The 17734-nt window shown below is 44.3% G+C and overlaps 1 protein-coding gene and 1 long non-coding RNA gene across 2 annotated transcripts in view; one reads left to right on the plus strand and one right to left on the minus strand.

The window, feature by feature from the left end:
• Positions 1 to 1169: 1169 nt before the first annotated feature.
• On the minus strand, positions 1170 to 11340 carry LOC137375189 (uncharacterized). The gene is made up of 3 exons (XR_010975945.1): positions 10993 to 11340; positions 8641 to 8845; positions 1170 to 8516 (listed from the first exon to the last, which is right to left on the minus strand). It is a non-coding gene; the product is annotated as an uncharacterized lncRNA (long non-coding RNA).
• The window catches only part of ppid (peptidylprolyl isomerase D), a 96860-nt gene continuing 90463 nt past the window's right edge, over positions 11338 to 17734 (plus strand). Inside the window, exon 1 of the mRNA XM_068041952.1 lies at positions 11338 to 11481. Coding sequence (XP_067898053.1) covers positions 11397 to 11481 — 85 coding nt within the window. The 5' untranslated portion in view covers positions 11338 to 11396. The remainder of the gene's footprint in view (positions 11482 to 17734) is intronic.

Here is a 17734-nt window from a genome sequence, read left to right on the forward strand (position 1 = left end):
ACGCTTCAAGGGGATTGAGAGGCTAAGCAAGTGGGCAAAAATTTGGCAGATGGAATACAATGTGTAAAAATGTGAGGTTATCCACTTTGGTAGGAAAAACAGAAATACAGAGTATTTCTTAAAAATGGCAAGGGGCTAGGAATTGTTGAATTTCAAAAGGATTTGGGTGTCCTTGTTCACGAGTCACTGAAAGATAACATGCAGGTACAGCAAGCAATTAAGGAGGCAACTGGTGTATTTGCCTCCATACAAGAGGATTTGAGTATAGGAGTAAAGATGTCTTACTGCAATTATACAGAGCCATAGTGAGACCGCATATGGAATATTTGGTGCAGTTTTGGTCTCCTTGCCTAAAAGATAGATTTGCTCTGGAGGGAGTGTAACAAAGGTTCACCAAACTAATTCCTGGGATGAAGGGATTGTCTTATGAAGAAAGATTAAATTGACTGTGCCTTTTTTCTCTCGAGCTTTGAAGAATGAGGTGATCTCAGTCAAACATACAAAGTTCTTACGTGTCTCGACAGGGTTTTTGCAGGAAGGATGTTTCCCTGGCTGGGGAGTCCAGAACCAGGGGGGGCATAGTCTCAGAATAAGGGGCAGGCCATTTATGACTGAGATGAGGAGGAATTTCTTCATTCAGAGGGTAGTGAATCTTTGGAGCTCTCTGCCCCAAAGGGCTATGGAGGCTCAGTCATTGAGTATCTTCAAGACTGAGATCGATGGATTTATACATATTAAAAACATCAAGGGTTATAAGGATAGTGCAGGGAAATGGTGTTGAAGTAGATCAGCCATGATCTCATTGAATGGTGGAGCGGGCTTGAAGGCTGAATTGCCTACTCCTGCTCCTACTTCTTGTGTTCTTTTTTACCTTTTTATGAAGCATTTTGGCCATTCTTCTTCAATTGTCCTTTCCTGTATATCAATGCAATGCATGTCCAAAATACTTCAACAGCATGATGGTTCAGAGAAACAACTTCCACTGCCTACAGTCCAGCTCTGGTAAGAGGTGATACAGGAAAGTCAAAGTGACTAAAATTAATTCTAGGCTAGCTCATCTGAAGGCCTATGTTCATTATGTTACCAATCCCATTAAGGAACATTAGCTTTTTTAAAAAGAGAAAGTCGAAGTCCTGGTTATTACTGAAAAAATTACACAAGATGTCACGTTTTAAACAAAAAAGTATACTGTACAAGAGTTAAACAAAGCAAAACACTACTAACAATATTACAATTTGGAAACACTTATACATCACACAGTCCTTATATATGACAAAATCCTTTGCCGTTAAAAGTCCCAAACTCCTCTCGGTTGCAGTGGGTTGGATCTCCCAGACTTTTCAAAAATCAATTATTTTCTTCGCTCCCTTCTCCAAGTACTACCACTCTGAACGTCCGTGGGTAATGTGATTCCTCGTGATCCTGTGGGCCCTTCATTCCTCTGTAAGCTTCGACTCTCAACAGGTTCAAATCTCCACAGCCTTTTGCTGTATATCTCCAGAGAGAAGGCATTCTCTCTCTCTCTCTCTCTCCTGCTACTGCTGATGGGTTCCCTTCTTAAAGCCTCCTTGAGGCCATAGTTCACTCTTCGCAGCTGCTTTCCTCCAGAAAGTGTGTTAAATTTATTTAATCCTAGAATTCAATAGTTTATTATTCTTCTGCAAATGCAAAGACTAATTTCACAAAGATACTCAGCCTTTCCATTGTCCCCAGGGTTACACCTGCCTGTTCGTTTGCATGTTCTCAATGACAAGACTCCTTGTTTTACAACCCAAAAGTCTGGGACGTCGAAACCCATTGTTCTTCAGATGTTAGTGCTGTAGTCTCTGTTCTTCAGAAAACAGTCTTTGATTTGTTCCCTCTGTTGTCCTGGTAACCTTTTGCAAAGTGTAGGTGAGGTCAGCTGACCACCTGTACTCCATCTTGAACTTTTAAAAACCACAATCTAAGACATAATCATGTTACCAAGTCCAGCATTCATAACAATTATCTAATGTTCTGGCTAAGAACTGTATTTCTCTGATGTGCTCTCCATTTGAGACATTTTCTGTTTTTAGTCATAGCTAATGAATAGCTTAGCATGCAGCAAGTCAGTAGATGCTCTACTGATTCCCTACATTAAATCTTTTCAACAGCCACTTTAAAGTAAAGTTCACTTCCTGTGAAGAACATGCAGTTAATTATTCTACTATATTTTAGTTTGCACCTTGCTATTTAATTCTAATTTTTCATACTTGTGTTTCGTTTACAGTCATTCTAATAGTTAAGCAAATAGAAATGTGGTTCTCTAAAGGAAATTGACTGTGACTAAAGGGTTTGAAGAAAACAATGGATCCAATGATCAAAACTTTGCTTTCCGAAAGTAACTCAAAAACATTCATATATTCTGTATATTAAGAAAAATGCTTTTTCTAGTCATGGTCAAGATAGGTTAAGTATGTAAAGTTACAAAAACAAAACACAACCACCAATCAAAGTTGATACAAATGCATTGTAAATACATAAAGCAGACTGCTGTGCATTTTATAAACAAGTTGTTATGGCTGTCCATGAGTAAAGAAATAAAAGCTGATTAATTTGATTTAAAATATAAACACCAAAGGATGATTTAAAATCGACAGATAACTCATTTCATAACATCTTTAACAGATCAAAATGACTCAAAATGCTTTGCAGAGGTGACAACTGAACACAGAGCAGTGACAGCTGAAGGATTAGCGGAGGTGACCAAAGGCATGCTCGAACAATTGAGTTTTAAGTAGACCTTTGAAGGAGGGGAGAAGAGGTAACAAGTTGGAGGTGTTCAGGAAGATTGTTCCAGAGTGCAGAGCTGTAGGCTTTGTAATCCAAGCTAGAGTAGTGTAGAATAAAAAAAGAGACCAGAACTGCCAGACGGAAGACATAGGATTCAAGGAGGCTCCATTTGTAGGGAACAGCAAGGCTATCATGGGACTTTTAGATGCAAGCAAAGATTTTGATTTCAATGCTTTGGAGGTTGATAGTGATAGGGATAGGGATGATAGGAAAGCAGGAATTGGTGCAGCATAGAATGTGGGATTGTAATTTAGGAGTTAGAAATTATGAACAATTGAATTCAGGAGGTCAGCAAGGAGAATTTTGGAGTACTAAAACCTGGAGGTGACAAAAGCATGGATAAAGTTTCAATGATGGTAGAAGTGAGGTAAGCCTAGAGGCAAGCGAAGGAAATGTCCAATTTTGATGGTGGCTCGGTTGTGGATTTTGAAGCTCAGCTCGGGGTTTAATTGGACACTGAGGAAACTAACATTTGGTTTCACGATGTGGAGGTAGGAAGGGAGAACATAGGGAGATGAGCGAGAATCATGAGATTGGGTGTGGGATTTTTGGTGGAAGCTAAACAGGATTGCTTCAGCCTTGCTGCTGTTTATTTAAAATAAGGCGTTCATTAACATCTTGATATTGGATAGGCAGCAAATGGTCGAAGGTGGTGGCAGAGGTGAGCTAGGTATCAGTAGCATACATATGAAAGCCAAATCATCACTTCACAGATGTCTGTGATCCATGGCAGATTTAGTGACTGTTCTGCAGGCAAGTATGGCAGTTATTCAATGTTCAGCATAGCCTTACAAATGGCCAGGAGTGTAGTGAACAGTTAATGCTTTTCTGGTGTTCGCTTAAAGGAATGCTAACCTAGATGCTCGGAAAATTTACTGCTTTTCCTTCACTGATGCTTTGTGATCTCAATGTCCACCGCAACAAGCAAATAGGGCATCTGAAATGCAGCACTTGTCAAAGGAGCCTTGGTGAGTTGCTGCAGTGTATCTTGTATCTGGTACACACTGCTGCAACTGTGTGTTGGTGGTGGACAGAATGTTGAAGGTGGTGGATGGCGTGCCGAACAAGCAAGCTGCTTTGTCCTGGATGGTGTCGAGCTTGTTGAGTGTTGTTGGAGCTGCACTCATCCAGGCAAGTGGCGAGTATTCCATCACACTCCTGACTTGTGCCTTTTTGATGGACAGCCTTTGGGGGAGTCAGGTGGTGAGTTATTTGCCGCAGCATTCCCAGCCTCCAACCTGCTCTTGTAGCCACAGTACTTATGTGGCTGGTCCAGTTCAATTTCTGGTCAATAATAACGCCCCAGAATGTTGATAGTGGGGAATACAGTGATGGTAATGTCAAGGGAAGATGGTTGGATTCTCTCTTGTTGGAGATGGTCATTGCCTAGCACTTGTGTGGCACAAACATAACTGCCATATTTCAGCCCAAGCCTGAATGTTATCCAGGTCTTGCTGCATATAGACACCAACTACTTCAGTATCTCAGTCGTTGCGAATGGAGCTGAACGTCCCCACTTCTGAACTTATGATGAGGGAAGGGAAGGTCATTGATGAAGCAGCTGAAGATGGTTGGGCCTAGGACAGTACCAAGGAACTTGACCTCCAACAACCATAACCATCTTCCTGGGTGCTAGGTATGACTCCAACCAGTGGACAGTTTTCCCCCTGATTCCCATTGACTCCAATTTTGCTATGGCTTCTTGATGCTACACAAACACTGCCTTGATGTCAAGGGCAGTCACTCTCACCTCACCTCTGGAGTTCAGCTCTTTTGTCCATGTTTGAACCAAGGCTGTAATGAGGTCAGGAGCTGAGTGGCACTGGCAGAACCCAAGCGGAGTGTCACTGAACAGGCTTTTGCTGAGTAAGTGCAGCTTGATAGCACCGTCAATGACCCCTTCCATCACTTTGCTGATGACTGAGAGTGGACTGATGTGGTGGTAATTAGTCAGGTTGGATTCGTCCTGCTTTTTGTGTACAGGACATACCTGGGCAATTTTCCACATTTCCAGGTAGATGTCAGTGTTGCAGTTGTACTGGAACAGCTTGGCTCGGGGCACAGCCAGTTCTGGAGCACGAATTCAATACCATTGCTGAAATATTGTCAGGGATTATAGCCTTTGAAGTAACCAGTGCCTTCAGCTGTTTCTTGATATTACGTGGAGTGAATCGAATTGAATTGGCTAAAACTAGCATTGGTGATGCTGGGGACCTCAGGCATTTCTATAGAATCTGCTTCGACCACTCTTTCAGGTAGTGCATTCCAGATCGAAACAACCCTCTCTGTGAAAAAGTTCTCTATACTTTCCCCTCTAGTTTTTCTGCTATTTTTAATCTATGACCTCTATTAGCGACTCAATTGCCAGAAGAAATAGTTTCTCCTTACTTGCTCTATCAAAACCTCACAATTTTGAACACCTCTATTAGGTGTCCCCCTAACCTTCTCTGCTTTAAAGGAAGACAACCTCAGCTTCCCAATCTCTCCACATAACTGGTACCATTCCACCCAACCTACTGTGTACTCTTCCCAAGGCCTTGACATCCTTCCTAAAGTGTGGTGCCCAGAATTGTACACAATACCCCAGCTGAGTGCTAACCAAGAAAGGTGTAAATATTTAGCATGACTTCCTTGTTTTTATAATCAGTGCCCTTATTTACAAAGCCAAGTATCTCATGCACTTTCTGAACCACCTTATCAACTTGCCCTGCCATTTTCAAAAGATTTTTGAATATGTACCCCAGGTCGCTCTGCTCATGCAACCCCCCCCCAAAAATTGTACCATATACCCCTCAGCCTCCTCTGTTCCAAAGGAACCAACCCTAGTCTATCCAATCTATCCTCATAGCTAAAATTCTCCATTCCTGACAACATCCGCGTAGAACTTCTCTGTACCCTCTCTAATGCAATTACATCCTTCCTGTAATGCAGTGACCAGACTCTAAGCAGTACTCTGGCTTCAGTCTAACCAGTGTTTTATCCAGTTAGAACATAGAACAGTACAGCACAGTACAGGCCCTTCGGCCCACGATGTTGTGCCGAACCTTTAACCTACTCTAAGATCAAACTAACTACCCACCCTTCATTCTACTATCATCCATGTACCTATCCAAGAGTCACTTAAATGCCCCTAATGTATCTGCTTCAACTACCACCGCTGGCAGCGCATTCCATGCACCCACCACTCTCTGTGTAAAGAACCTACCTCTGACATCTTCCCGAAACCTTCCTCCAATCACCTTAAAATTATGCCCCCTGGTGATAGCCCTTTCCACCCTGGGAAAAAGTCTCTGACAATCCACTCTATCTATGCCTCTCATCATCTTGTACCCCTCTATCAAGTCACCTCTCATCCTTCTTCGCTCCAATGAGAAAAGCCCTAGCTCCCTCAATCTTTCTTCGTAGGATATGCCCTCCAGTCCAGGCAGCATCCTGTTAAATCTCCTCTGCACCCTCTCTAAAGCTTCCACATCCTTCCTATAACGAGGCGACCAGAACTGAACACAATATTCCAAGTGTGGTCAAACCAGGGCCTTATAGAGCTGCAGCATAACCTCGCGGCTCTTAAACTCAATCCCCCTGTTAATGAAAGCCAACACACCATACACCTTCTTAACAACCCTATCAACTTGGGTGGCAACTTTGAGCAATCTTATGGACATGGACCCCAAGATCCCTCTGTTCCTCCACACTACCAAGAATCCTGTCTTTAAGCCTGTATTCCGCATTCAAATTCGACCTTCCAAAATGAATCACTTCACACTTTTCCAGGTTGAACTCCATCTGCCACTTCTCAGCCCAGCTCTGCATCCTGTCAATGTCCCGTTGCAACCTACAACAGCCTTCCACACTATCCACAACTCCAGCAACCTTCGTGTCATCGGCAAACTTGCTAACCCAGCCTTCCACTTCCTCATCCAAGTCATTTATAAAAATCACAAAGAGCAGAGGTCCCAGAACAGATCCTTGTGGAACACCACTGGTCACCGAGCTCCATGCCGAATACTTTCCATCTACTACCAGTTCTAGCATAATCTCCCTACTCTTATACGCTAAGCTTTAGCCAGTAAAGGCAAGTATCCTGTAAGCCTTCTTACCACCTTTTTTATCTACCTGTCCTGCTACCTTCAGAGATCTGTGGACATGCACTCCAAGGGCCCTCTGTTCCTCTACACTTCTCAGATCCTACCATTTATTGTCTATTCCCTTGCCTCATTTGTTCTCCCCAATTGCATTACCTAACACTTCTCTGTATTGAATTGCATTTGCTGCTTTTCTGCCCACCTGATATCTTCTTGCAGTCAACAGCTTTCTTCCTCACTATCAACCACATGGCCAATTTTTGTATCACCTGCAAATTTCTTTATCAGGCGCCCTATATTCAAGTCTAAATTGTTAATATATACCATAAACAGCAAGGGACCCACTACTAAGACCTGCAGAACCCCACTGGAAACAGCCTTCCAGTCACAATAACACCAGTCAACCATAACCCTTTGCTTCCTGCCACTGAGCCAATTTTGGATCCAACATGCTACTTTTCCTTGGATCCCATGGGCTTTTACTTTTCTGATTAGTCTGCCATCTGGGACCTTGTCAAAAGCCTAGCTAAAATCTATGTAGATGAGATCAAATGTGCTGCCCTCATCGACCTTCCTTGTTCCCTTCTCAAAAAATCCAATCAAGTTAATCAGACATGACCTTCCCTTAACAAATTCACACTGTCCTTGATTAATCAGTGCCTTTCTAAATGACGATTTATACTGTCTCAGAATTTTTTTTACAATAATTTTCCCCACCAAGGTTAAGCTGACCAGCTATCCCTTCCTTTTTAAACAACAGTACAATATTAGCAGTATAAAGCATGTAGCCAGAGAGGATTGGGAAATGATGGTCAGAGGTTCTACTATTTCTTCCCTGAGCAACTTGGGATACATTTCATCCAGGCCTGGTGATTTATCCACTTTCAAGGATGCTAATAAACAACTTAATATTTCCTATGTTTATGGGGGGGCTGTGGGGGCACCTCCAAAGGCTGCTGCATCAGCATCACTGCAGGGGCAGCCTCTGTCCACAGACTGTAACTCTACAGATGCTTCATCCGTCACCACCTCAGCCCTTTCATGGCACCCTTGATAGCTAGAGGGAACCACTAGCAGGCATCCACTCCAGCTTTGTTGCACCATTGACCAGTCAGTGCTACAGGCTGCGGCATGCATTCCATGCATGTCAGTGCATTGTTCCTGCATCCAGTGATGCTGCATATGGCTCTCCATGAGGTTGGCTAGTCGCAATGGAGGAGCTGAAAGCACAGAGACATTGTAAAGTACATGAGATGAATGGACTCCTCCAGACCTCAGGTAACTCCATCACATGGGCATACATCTCATGCTGATTCGCCAGATAGAGCCACCTGTTTCATGACCTCCCCCAGGCTCTGCATCTCCACGTTGCTGAGCAGGGCTGCGCTTGTCCTCCATAGCCAACTCTGCCTCCCCTGTATCCTCCTGCTCTGAAGTGATGTGTGCTTCATCCCGTACCACTGTCTCTAATAACACACAGTTACCCACAGAGGTGCAAGTATCTGTGCTGGTGGAAGGTGCACAAGAAAGAAGTGACAGTGAAGGCTCCGAGGTGTCTTCCCTCTGACTCCTCCAGAACAGGTTGGCGGTGTCTTGACTCCTCCCCATCTACAGCTGGCCCTGTGAGAGGTGTAATAGAAGGTGGTTATGAAAAATGATCAGCAGAATCAACAGATGCTTCAGCTGCACGAAATAATGAGATGACAGATTATACATTGACAGCTTGTTGCACGAGGAGGATTACCATGCATCCTCTGAACCTGGGGATGTTGAGATCTTTTCACCCTGTCTACGGTGGACTCCAATTTCTCTGTCTCCAATGTCATGGCGGCTTGCCACTCTGGCCAGATCAAGGGCCAGCTCCTCGTAATGCATCAGTGACGTGAGCAGGAGAACCCCAGCATCCAAGCGTGCCCTCTCTTCTCCCTGGCATTGTTCTCCCATGTGGCCTGCGAGGTGAAAAAAGATACTGTTAGGACAATGCCTCTCTCCCTCACCACTTGCAGCTTTTTATTTGCATAGGATGTTGCAGACCTCCCTGTAGCTCCATTACCTTTGTCGGCCCCATTGAGTTTGGATGGTAAAATAGGTTTGAAACTTTTGCCTATCAATAGCAGATACAGAAATGAAAGAAACCAATTGCTGTGCTGGTGCTGATACTGCTGCAAGGTAACATTCCCGTCGGGTGCAAAGTTTGGGTGGCAAAGGGTAAATGGCCAAAACCATTGTATGTGACTAAGGGCTAAGTGTAGAGAACAGGGCTTTTAAAAAAAACAAACCTTAGCTACGTCAGCTTTTAAAAGCAAAATTTGATCAATTTCAGTCAATATACGAACTAGGAGTAGGCTATTTGAAGTCTTGAGCCTGCTCCACCATTCTGTAAGACCGTGGCAGATCTGTTTGTGGATGCAACTCCACTTTCCTGCCTACCCCCGATTCTCTGACTCCTTTGTTTGTCAAGAATCTGTCTATCTATGCCTTAAAAGCATTCAATGACCCTGCCTCCACCGTTCTCTGGGGAAGATAGTTCCACAGACTCACGACCCTTTGAGAAAAAAATTCTCATCCCTGTCTTAAATGGGTGACCCCTTATTTTTAAACTGCGCCCCTTAGTTTTAGTCTCTCCCACAAGAGGAAACATCCTTTCAACATCCACCCTGTTAAGTCCCCTCAGGATCTTTTATGTTTCAATAAGATCACCTCTCATCCTTCTAAACTCCAATGAATACAGACCCAATTTGGCCAGCCTTTCCTCACAAGACAACCCACTCATCGCAGGAATCAGCTGTGTGAATATTCTCTGAATTGCTTCCAATGCAATTATATCCTTTCTTAAGTAAGGAGACCAAAACTATACACGATACTTTAGATGTGGTCTCATCAATGCCCTGTACAACTGTAGCAAAACATTTCTGCTTTTATATTCCATTCCCCTTGCAATAAACAACAACATTGCATTTGCCTTCTTAAACAATTGCTGTACCTGCATACTAACTTTTTGTGTACTAGGACACCCTTTGCAACTCAAGAGTTCTGCAATCTCTCTCCATTTAAACAATATGTTGCTTTTCTATTTTTCCAACCAAAGTGGACAAGTTCACACTTCCCCACATTATACTCCATCTGTCAAATCTTTGCCCACTCACTTAACCTATCTATATCTATTTGCAGACTCCTTGTGTCCTCTTCACAACTTACTCTCAGACATATCTTTGTGTCATCAGCAAATTTAGCAACCATACATTCTGTCCCTTCATCCAAATCATTGACACAGTTTGTGAATAGTTGAGGCCCCAGCACTGATCCCTGTGGCACTACACCAGTTACAGCTTGCCAACGTGAAAATGACCCACTCTCGGTTTCCTGTCAGTTAACCAATCCTCTATCTATGCTAATATGTTACACACACCACCCCCTGCCATACCATGGGCTCTTATTTTGTTTAGTAACCTTTGATGTGGCACTTTGTTAAATGCCTTCTGGAAACCTAAGTACACTACACCCACAGGTTCCCCTTTGTCCATGTTGCTTGTTACTTCCTCAAAGAACTCTAATAAATTAATCAAACACGATTTACTTTCACAAAACCATGTTGACTCTGTCTGATTGCATTGAGATTTTTTAAATGACCTGCTATAACCTCCTTCATAAATACATTGCAGCATTTTCCCTATGATAAATGTTCAGCTAACTGGCCTGTAGCTTCCTGCTTTGTCTTAATAATATGGAGTGGGTGAAAAGTTAATTTAAAGTAAGGACTTGGTCAAAAGGCACTTGAAATACTGATGTTAAAACTCTTGTATTGTTTTAAACAGGCACTGAAAGCCATCCATAGCAATAACAGTACTAATCTGGGACAGAAACAACTCTATTCCAGGAATTCCTTTCCCAAATTCGTCACTTGGAAGACAGGAAGCTAAATAAGGTGCATTTTTTCCCCCTCAGATGCAAGAAAATGTATTTACGTTTTAAAACAATTGTACTGCAAGCTTAAATTTATCGTAGTCTATCAAAATAAATGTCTTGTTGGTTTAAAGCTTTTTTGTAACTTATACATAAGTGAAAACATTTAAAGAAAATGAAAAACAAAGCATACAATTTTTTTAAAGCTGTGCCTATGACTTTTCTCCAGAGTTGTTTCCAGCAGCGTCTCGGGGATTCATCTTTAAGTCCTGGAAACTGAGGAGCAATCCTACCGTCTGGATTCTATAAATTAGATGCACCAGTGACCTTTACTTAAATTGGTGCCAGTCTTAAAACTTTTACAAACTAGGGATTTGCAGAGCCATGTTAAACTAATTGCAAGTAAAGTTTCAACTTATTTTGTAAAACCCACTAAACATTTTAAACTTAAACTGAACGTTAATCAACGTATCAGTCACCACCCAGTGAAATACTTATTTCCAAAATACGCTGTGGAGGGCGGATATCCGGTTGGCTAGAAGCGGAAGTTGCCCGTGCATTTGTTCCCCTTGGTGTGCGTGTGTGAAATAGGCCGGCATGGCGAATCCTTCTCCGAAAGCGAAGCCGTCCAACGCGGCTAATCCGCGGCTCTACCTAGACATCGGCATCGCGGGAGAGACAGGTAGGGCGGATCGCGCTGCAAGCTTAGAACGCGGGCCCGGATCGGCGTGTTCCACCCAGTCGCTGGCTTGCGCCCCTGCCTTTTCACTCTTAGTCTTTCAAGCAAAAATCGTTCAATAAAAACGAGAAATGCTGGAACCACTCAGCAGGTCTGGCAATATCTGTGGAAAGAGAAGCAGAGTTAACGTTTCGGGTCAGTGACCCTTCTTCGGAATTAGCAAATATTGGAAATGTCAAAGGTTATAAGCAAGTGAGGTGGGGGTGGGGCAAGAGATAACGAAGGAGAAAGTGTAGATTGGACAAGGCCACATAGCTGACCAAAAGGTCATGGAGCAAAGGCAAATAATATGTTAATAGTGTGATGAAAGACAAAGCATTAGTACAGATAGGGTGTTAACTGACTGAAGGTTGAACAGCAGTGTTTTTTTGTTTTTTCATGTTTGTACTTGCTGCTGTTCAACCTTCAGTCAGTTAACACCCTATCTGTACTAATGCTTTGTCTTTCATCACACTATTAACATATTATTTGCCTTTGCTCCATCACCTTTTGGTCAGCTATGTGGCCTTGTCCAATCTACACCTCCTTTGTTATCTCTTGCCCCACCCCCTCCTCACTTGCTTGTAACCGTTGACATTTCCAATATTTGCTAGTTCCGAAGAAGGGTCACTGACCCGAAACATTAACTCTGCTTCTCTTTCCACAGATGCTGCCAGACCTGCTGACAGGTTCCAGCATTTCTCGTTTTTATTTCAGATTTCCAGCATCTGCAGTATTTTGCTTTTAAGCAAAAATCGTTCTTGTTTCACTGATCTTATGCTGTGAAGCTTCGAGAAGAATCTTAACCATGGAAGTTTCGGGAATCATCAGTGAAGTCAGACACAAACAGACTGCGGTTTGTTTCGCATGTTGCTTTTAATCACTTGCTTATACCTAATTTATTCAACAAAGACATTTTCCCAGTGGCAGGACAGTTTGCGTGGTTATGGTAAGAAGGAATTGAGTATTTTAACAAGAACCATGATGCCTCCCTGTTTTCACCTGCACATTTTTTTCCCCAGTGAAATGTGAATAATGCTTTTGTCATACTGATTGATGGTATATATGAGTCAGTTATATTAGGCTGCTTCGCTGCCTCAGTGAGTTTATCCGCACAACCACACAGTTCAAGAAGGTAATAAATACAAAAAGTGCTGGAAATACATCTGTGGAAAGAGAAGCAGAGTTAACGTTTCAGCTTAGTGACCTTTCTTCAGAACTCAAGTCCAAAAAGGTCGCAGGTGTAATCGTCAGTGTATGCTGAATAGCAGATTTCACTTAGAGTGACGGTGGAAATGCTATAATTGGCTTCATTGCATTTAATTTGGTAGGAAGGAGGAGGGGTTTTGATAGTTTCCACTGCCAGGAGGACACAGATTTAAGATAATGGGCAAAAGAGCCAGAGGTGAGATGAGACTTTTTTTCTGCGGTGAGTTACGAAGATCTGGAATGCACTGCTTGAAAGGGTGGTGGAAGCGGATTCAGGGGTTACTTCCAAAAGAGGATGTATATTTGAAACAGAAAAAGCATTAACATGGCTGTGGGGAAAAATTGGAAATGGAACTATTTGGATAGCTCTTTTAAATGTAGGCCAAATGGCCTCGTGTGCTGTATGATTCGAGCTGCCATCCTCATTCCTGATCACTACCCGTGTATGCAAACAGTTTGCATTTTTCCAATGCTCTTAACATGCAAGAAGATGTCTCGAGCGTGAGGGCAAACAAATGGATGTGGAACAGGAGGAGAAAAAGTACTAAGGGGTTGCAGTTGTCAATCAAAAGGCATACCAAAGAGTTCTAAAGTTTAAAAACTGGGAGGGTGATCAGCTGGAGGGATCTCTCCAATGAGTTCCAGAAGGCAGGAGTGACGAGGGCAACGCTGGGTGAAGACAGATTGAGCTTGGTTGCAATATTGCTATGGAATAGTCTGACGAGGCTCACACACTAAATAACAATTTGGGAGAGGTACTGGTATTCTACCATCAAAAATCTCCCAAATAAACTTCTATCTCTTCGGTGCTACTACTTTATATAGAATACACTGCAGCCATGTGTTTTGTCCAGCTGAAGCATAGTTCCCAAGCAGCATGTTACTGTGATTTTTTAAAAATTCATTCATGGGATGTGGGCGTCACTGGCCAATTCCAGCATTTATTGCCCATCCCTAATTGCCCTTGAGAAGGTGGTGATGAGCTGCCTTCTTGAACCGCTGCAGTCCGTGTGAGGTAAGTACACCCACAGTGCTTTTAGGAAGGGAGTTCCAGGATTTTGACCCAGCCACAGTGAAGGAACGACGATATAGTTCCAAGTCAGGATGGTGTGTGACTTGGACAGGAACTTGCAGGTGGTGATGTTCCCATGCATCTGCTGCTCTTGTCCTTCGAGGTGGTAGAGGTCGCGGGTTTGGAAGGTGCTGTCTAAGGAGCCTTGGTGCGTTGCTGCAGTGCATCTGAGGGTAAAGCAGTGGATGTGGTGTATATGGATTTCAGTAAGGCGTTTGATAAGGTTCCCCACGGTAGGCTATTGCAGAAAATACGGAAGTATGGGGTTGAAGGTGATTTAGAGCTTTGGATCAGAAATTGGCTAGCTGAAAGAAGACAGAGGGTGGTGGTTGATGGCAAATGTTTATCCTGGAGTTTAGTTACTAGTGGTGTACCGCAAGGATCTGTTTTGGGGCCACTGCTGTTTGTCATTTTTATAAATGACCTGGAAGAGGGTGTAGAAGGGTGGGTTAGTAAATTTGCGAATGACACGAAGGTAGGTGGAGATATGGATAGTGCCGAAGGATGTTGTGGGGTACAGAGGGACATAGATAGGCTGCAGAGCTGGGCTGAGAGATGGCAAATGGAGTTTAATGCGGAAAAGTGTGAGGTGATTCACTTCGGAAGGAGTAACAGGAATGCAGAGTACTGGGCTAATGGGAAGATTCTTGGTAGTGTAGATGAGCAGAGAGATCTTGGTGTCCAGGTACATAAATCCCTGAAAGTTGCTACCCAGGTTAATAGGGCTGTTAAGAAGGCATATGGTGTGTTAGCTTTTATTAGTAGGGGGATCGAGTTTCGGAGCCACGAGGTCATGCAGCTGTACAAAACTCTGGTGAGACCGCACCTGGAGTATTGCGTGCAGTTCTGGTCACCGCATTATAGGAAGGATGTGGAAGCTTTGGAAAGGGTGCAGAGGAGATTTACTAGGATGTTGCCTGGTATGGAGGGAAGGTCTTACGAGGAAAGGCTGAGGGACTTGAGGTTGTTTTCGTTGGAGAGAAGGAGGAGGAGAGGTGACTTAATAGAGACATATAAGATAATCAGAGGGTTAGATAGGGTGGATAGTGAGAGTCTTTTTCCTCGGATGGTGATGGCAAACATGAGGGGACATAGCTTTAAGTTGAGGGGTGATAGATATAGGACAGATGTTAGAGGTAGTTTCTTTACTCAGAGAGTAGTAGGGGCGTGGAACGCCCTGCCTGCAACAGTAGTAGACTCTCCAACTTTAAGGGCATTTAAGTGGTCATTGGATAGACATATGGATGAAAATGGAATAGTGTAGGTCAGATGGTTTCACAGGTCGGTGCAACATTGAGGGCCGAAGGGCCTGTACTGCGCTGTAATGTTCTAATTCTAATTCATCTTGTAGATGGTACACACTGCTGCCACTGTGTGTCGGTGGTGGAGGGAGTGAATGTTTGTAGATGGGGTGCCAATCAAGCGGGCTGCTTTGTCCTGGATGGTGTCGAGCTTCTTGAGTGTTGTTGGAGCTGCACCCATCCAGGCAAGTGGAGAGTATTCCATCACGTTCCTGACTTGTGCCTTGTAGATGGTGGACAGGCTTTGGGGAGGCAGGAGGTGATTTACTCGCCGCAGGATTCCTAGCCTCTGACATGCTCTTGTAGCGATGGTATTTAATTGGCTACTCCAATTCAGTTTCTGGTCAATGGTAGCCCCTAGGATGTTGATAGTGGGGGATTCAGCGATGGTAATGCCATTGAATGTCACAGGGGGATGGTTAGATTCTCTCTTGTTGGAGATGGTCATTGTCCGGCACTTGTGTGGCGCAAATGTTACTTGCCACTTATCAGCCCAAGCCTGGATATTGTTCAGGTCTTGCTGCATTTCTACACGGACTGCTTCAGTATTTGAGGAGTCGCGAATGGTGCTGAACATTGTGCAATCATCAGCAAACATCCCCATTTCTGACCTTATGATAGAAGGAAGGTCACTAATGAAGCAGCTGAAGATGGTTGGGCCTAGGTCACTACTCTGAGGAACTCCTGCAGTGAAGTCCTGGAGCTCAGATGTTTGACCTCCAACAACCACAGCCATCTTACTTTGCGCTAGGTATGACTCCAACCAGTGGAGAGTTTCCCCCCTGATTCCCATTGACTCCAGTTTTGCTGGGGCTCCTTGATGCCATACTTGGTCAAATGCTGCCTTGCTGTCAAGGGCAGTCACTCTCACCTCTCCTCTTGAGTTCAGCTCTTTTGTCCATGTTTGAACCAAGGCTGTAATGAGGTCAGGAGCTGAGTGGCCCTGGCGGAACCCAAACTGAGCATCACTGAGCAGGTTAGTGCTAAGCAAGTGCTGCTTGATGGCACTGTTGATGATCCCTTCCATCACTTCACTGATGATTGAGAGTAGACTGATGGGGCGGTAATTGGCCGTGTTGGACTTGTCCTGCTTTTTGTGTACAGGACATACCTGGGCACTTTTCCACATTGCCGGGTAGATGCCAGTGTTGTAGCTATACTGGAACAGCTTGGCTAGGGGTGCGTCAAGTTCTGGAGCACAGGTCTTCAGTACTATTGCCGGAATATTGTCAGGACCCATAGCCTTTGCAGTATCCAGTGCCTTCAGTCGTTTCTTGATATCACGTGGAGTGAATCGAATTGGCTGAAGTCTGGCATCTGTAATGCTGGGGACTTCAGGAGGAGGCCAAGATGGATCATCAACTCGGCACTTCTGGCTGAAGATTGTTGCAAATGCTTCAGCCTTATCTTTCGCACTGATGTGCTGGGCTCCCCCATCATTGAGGATGGGGATATTTGTGGAGCCACCTCCTCCAGTTAGCTATTTAATTGTCCACCACCTTTCACGACTGGATGTGGCAGGACTGCAGAGCTTAGATCTGAGCCGTTGGTTATGGGATCGCTTAGTTCTGTCTGTTGCATGCTGCTTATGCACGTTTGGCATGCAAGTAGTCCTGGGTAGTAGCTTCACCAGGTTGACACCTCATTTTGAGGTTTGCCTGGTGCTGCTCCTGGCATGCCCTCCTGCACTCTTCATTGAACCAGAGTTGGTCTCCTGGCTTGATGGTAATGGTAGAGTGAGGGATATGCCGGTCCATGAGGTTACAGATTGTGGTTGAGTACAATTCTGCTGCTGCTGATGGCCCACAGCGCCTCATGGATGCCCAGTTTTGCATTGCTAGATGTGTTCAAAATCTATCCCATATAGCACGGCGGTAGTGCCGCACAACACGATGGAGGGTATCCTCAATGTGAAGGCGGGACTTCGTCTCCACAAGGACTGTGCGGTGGTCACTCCTATCAATACTGTCATGGACAGAAGCATTTGCGGCAGGCAGATTGGTGAGGACAAGGTCAAGTATGTTTTTCCCTCGTGTTGGTTCCCCCATTGCCTGCCGCAGACCCAGTCCAGCAGCTATGTCCTTTAGTACTCGGCCAGCTCGGTCAGTAGTGGTGCTACCGCGTCACTCTTGGTGATGGACATTGAAGTCCTCCACCCAGAGTACATTTTGTGCCCTTGCCACCCTCAGTGCTTCCTCCAAGTGGTGTTCAACATGGAGGAGTACTGATTCATCAGCTGAGGGAGGGCAGTAGGTGGTAATCAGTAGGAGGTTACCTTGCCCATGTTTGACCTGATGCCATCCGGAGTCGATGTTGAGGACTCCCAGGGCAACTCCCTCCCTATTGTAGACCACTGTCCCGCCACCTCAAGGATAGTGATTGCGGTGTCTGGGGCATTGTCTGTCAGGTATGATTCTGTGAGTATGACTATGTCAGGCTGTTGCTTGACTAGTCTTTGGGACAGCTCTCCCAACTTTGGCACAAGCCCCCCAGATGTTAGTAAGGAGGACTTTGCAGGGTCAACAGGGCTGGGTTTGCCGTTGTCGTTTCCGGTGCCGAGGTCGATGCCGGGTGGTCCGTCTGGTTTCATTCCTTTTTTTTTTATTGACTTTGTTGCGGTTAGATACAACTGAGT

The sequence above is a fragment of the Heterodontus francisci genome, chromosome 1 (assembly GCF_036365525.1).
Source record: "Heterodontus francisci isolate sHetFra1 chromosome 1, sHetFra1.hap1, whole genome shotgun sequence".
Classification (NCBI taxonomy): Eukaryota; Metazoa; Chordata; class Chondrichthyes; order Heterodontiformes; family Heterodontidae; genus Heterodontus; species Heterodontus francisci.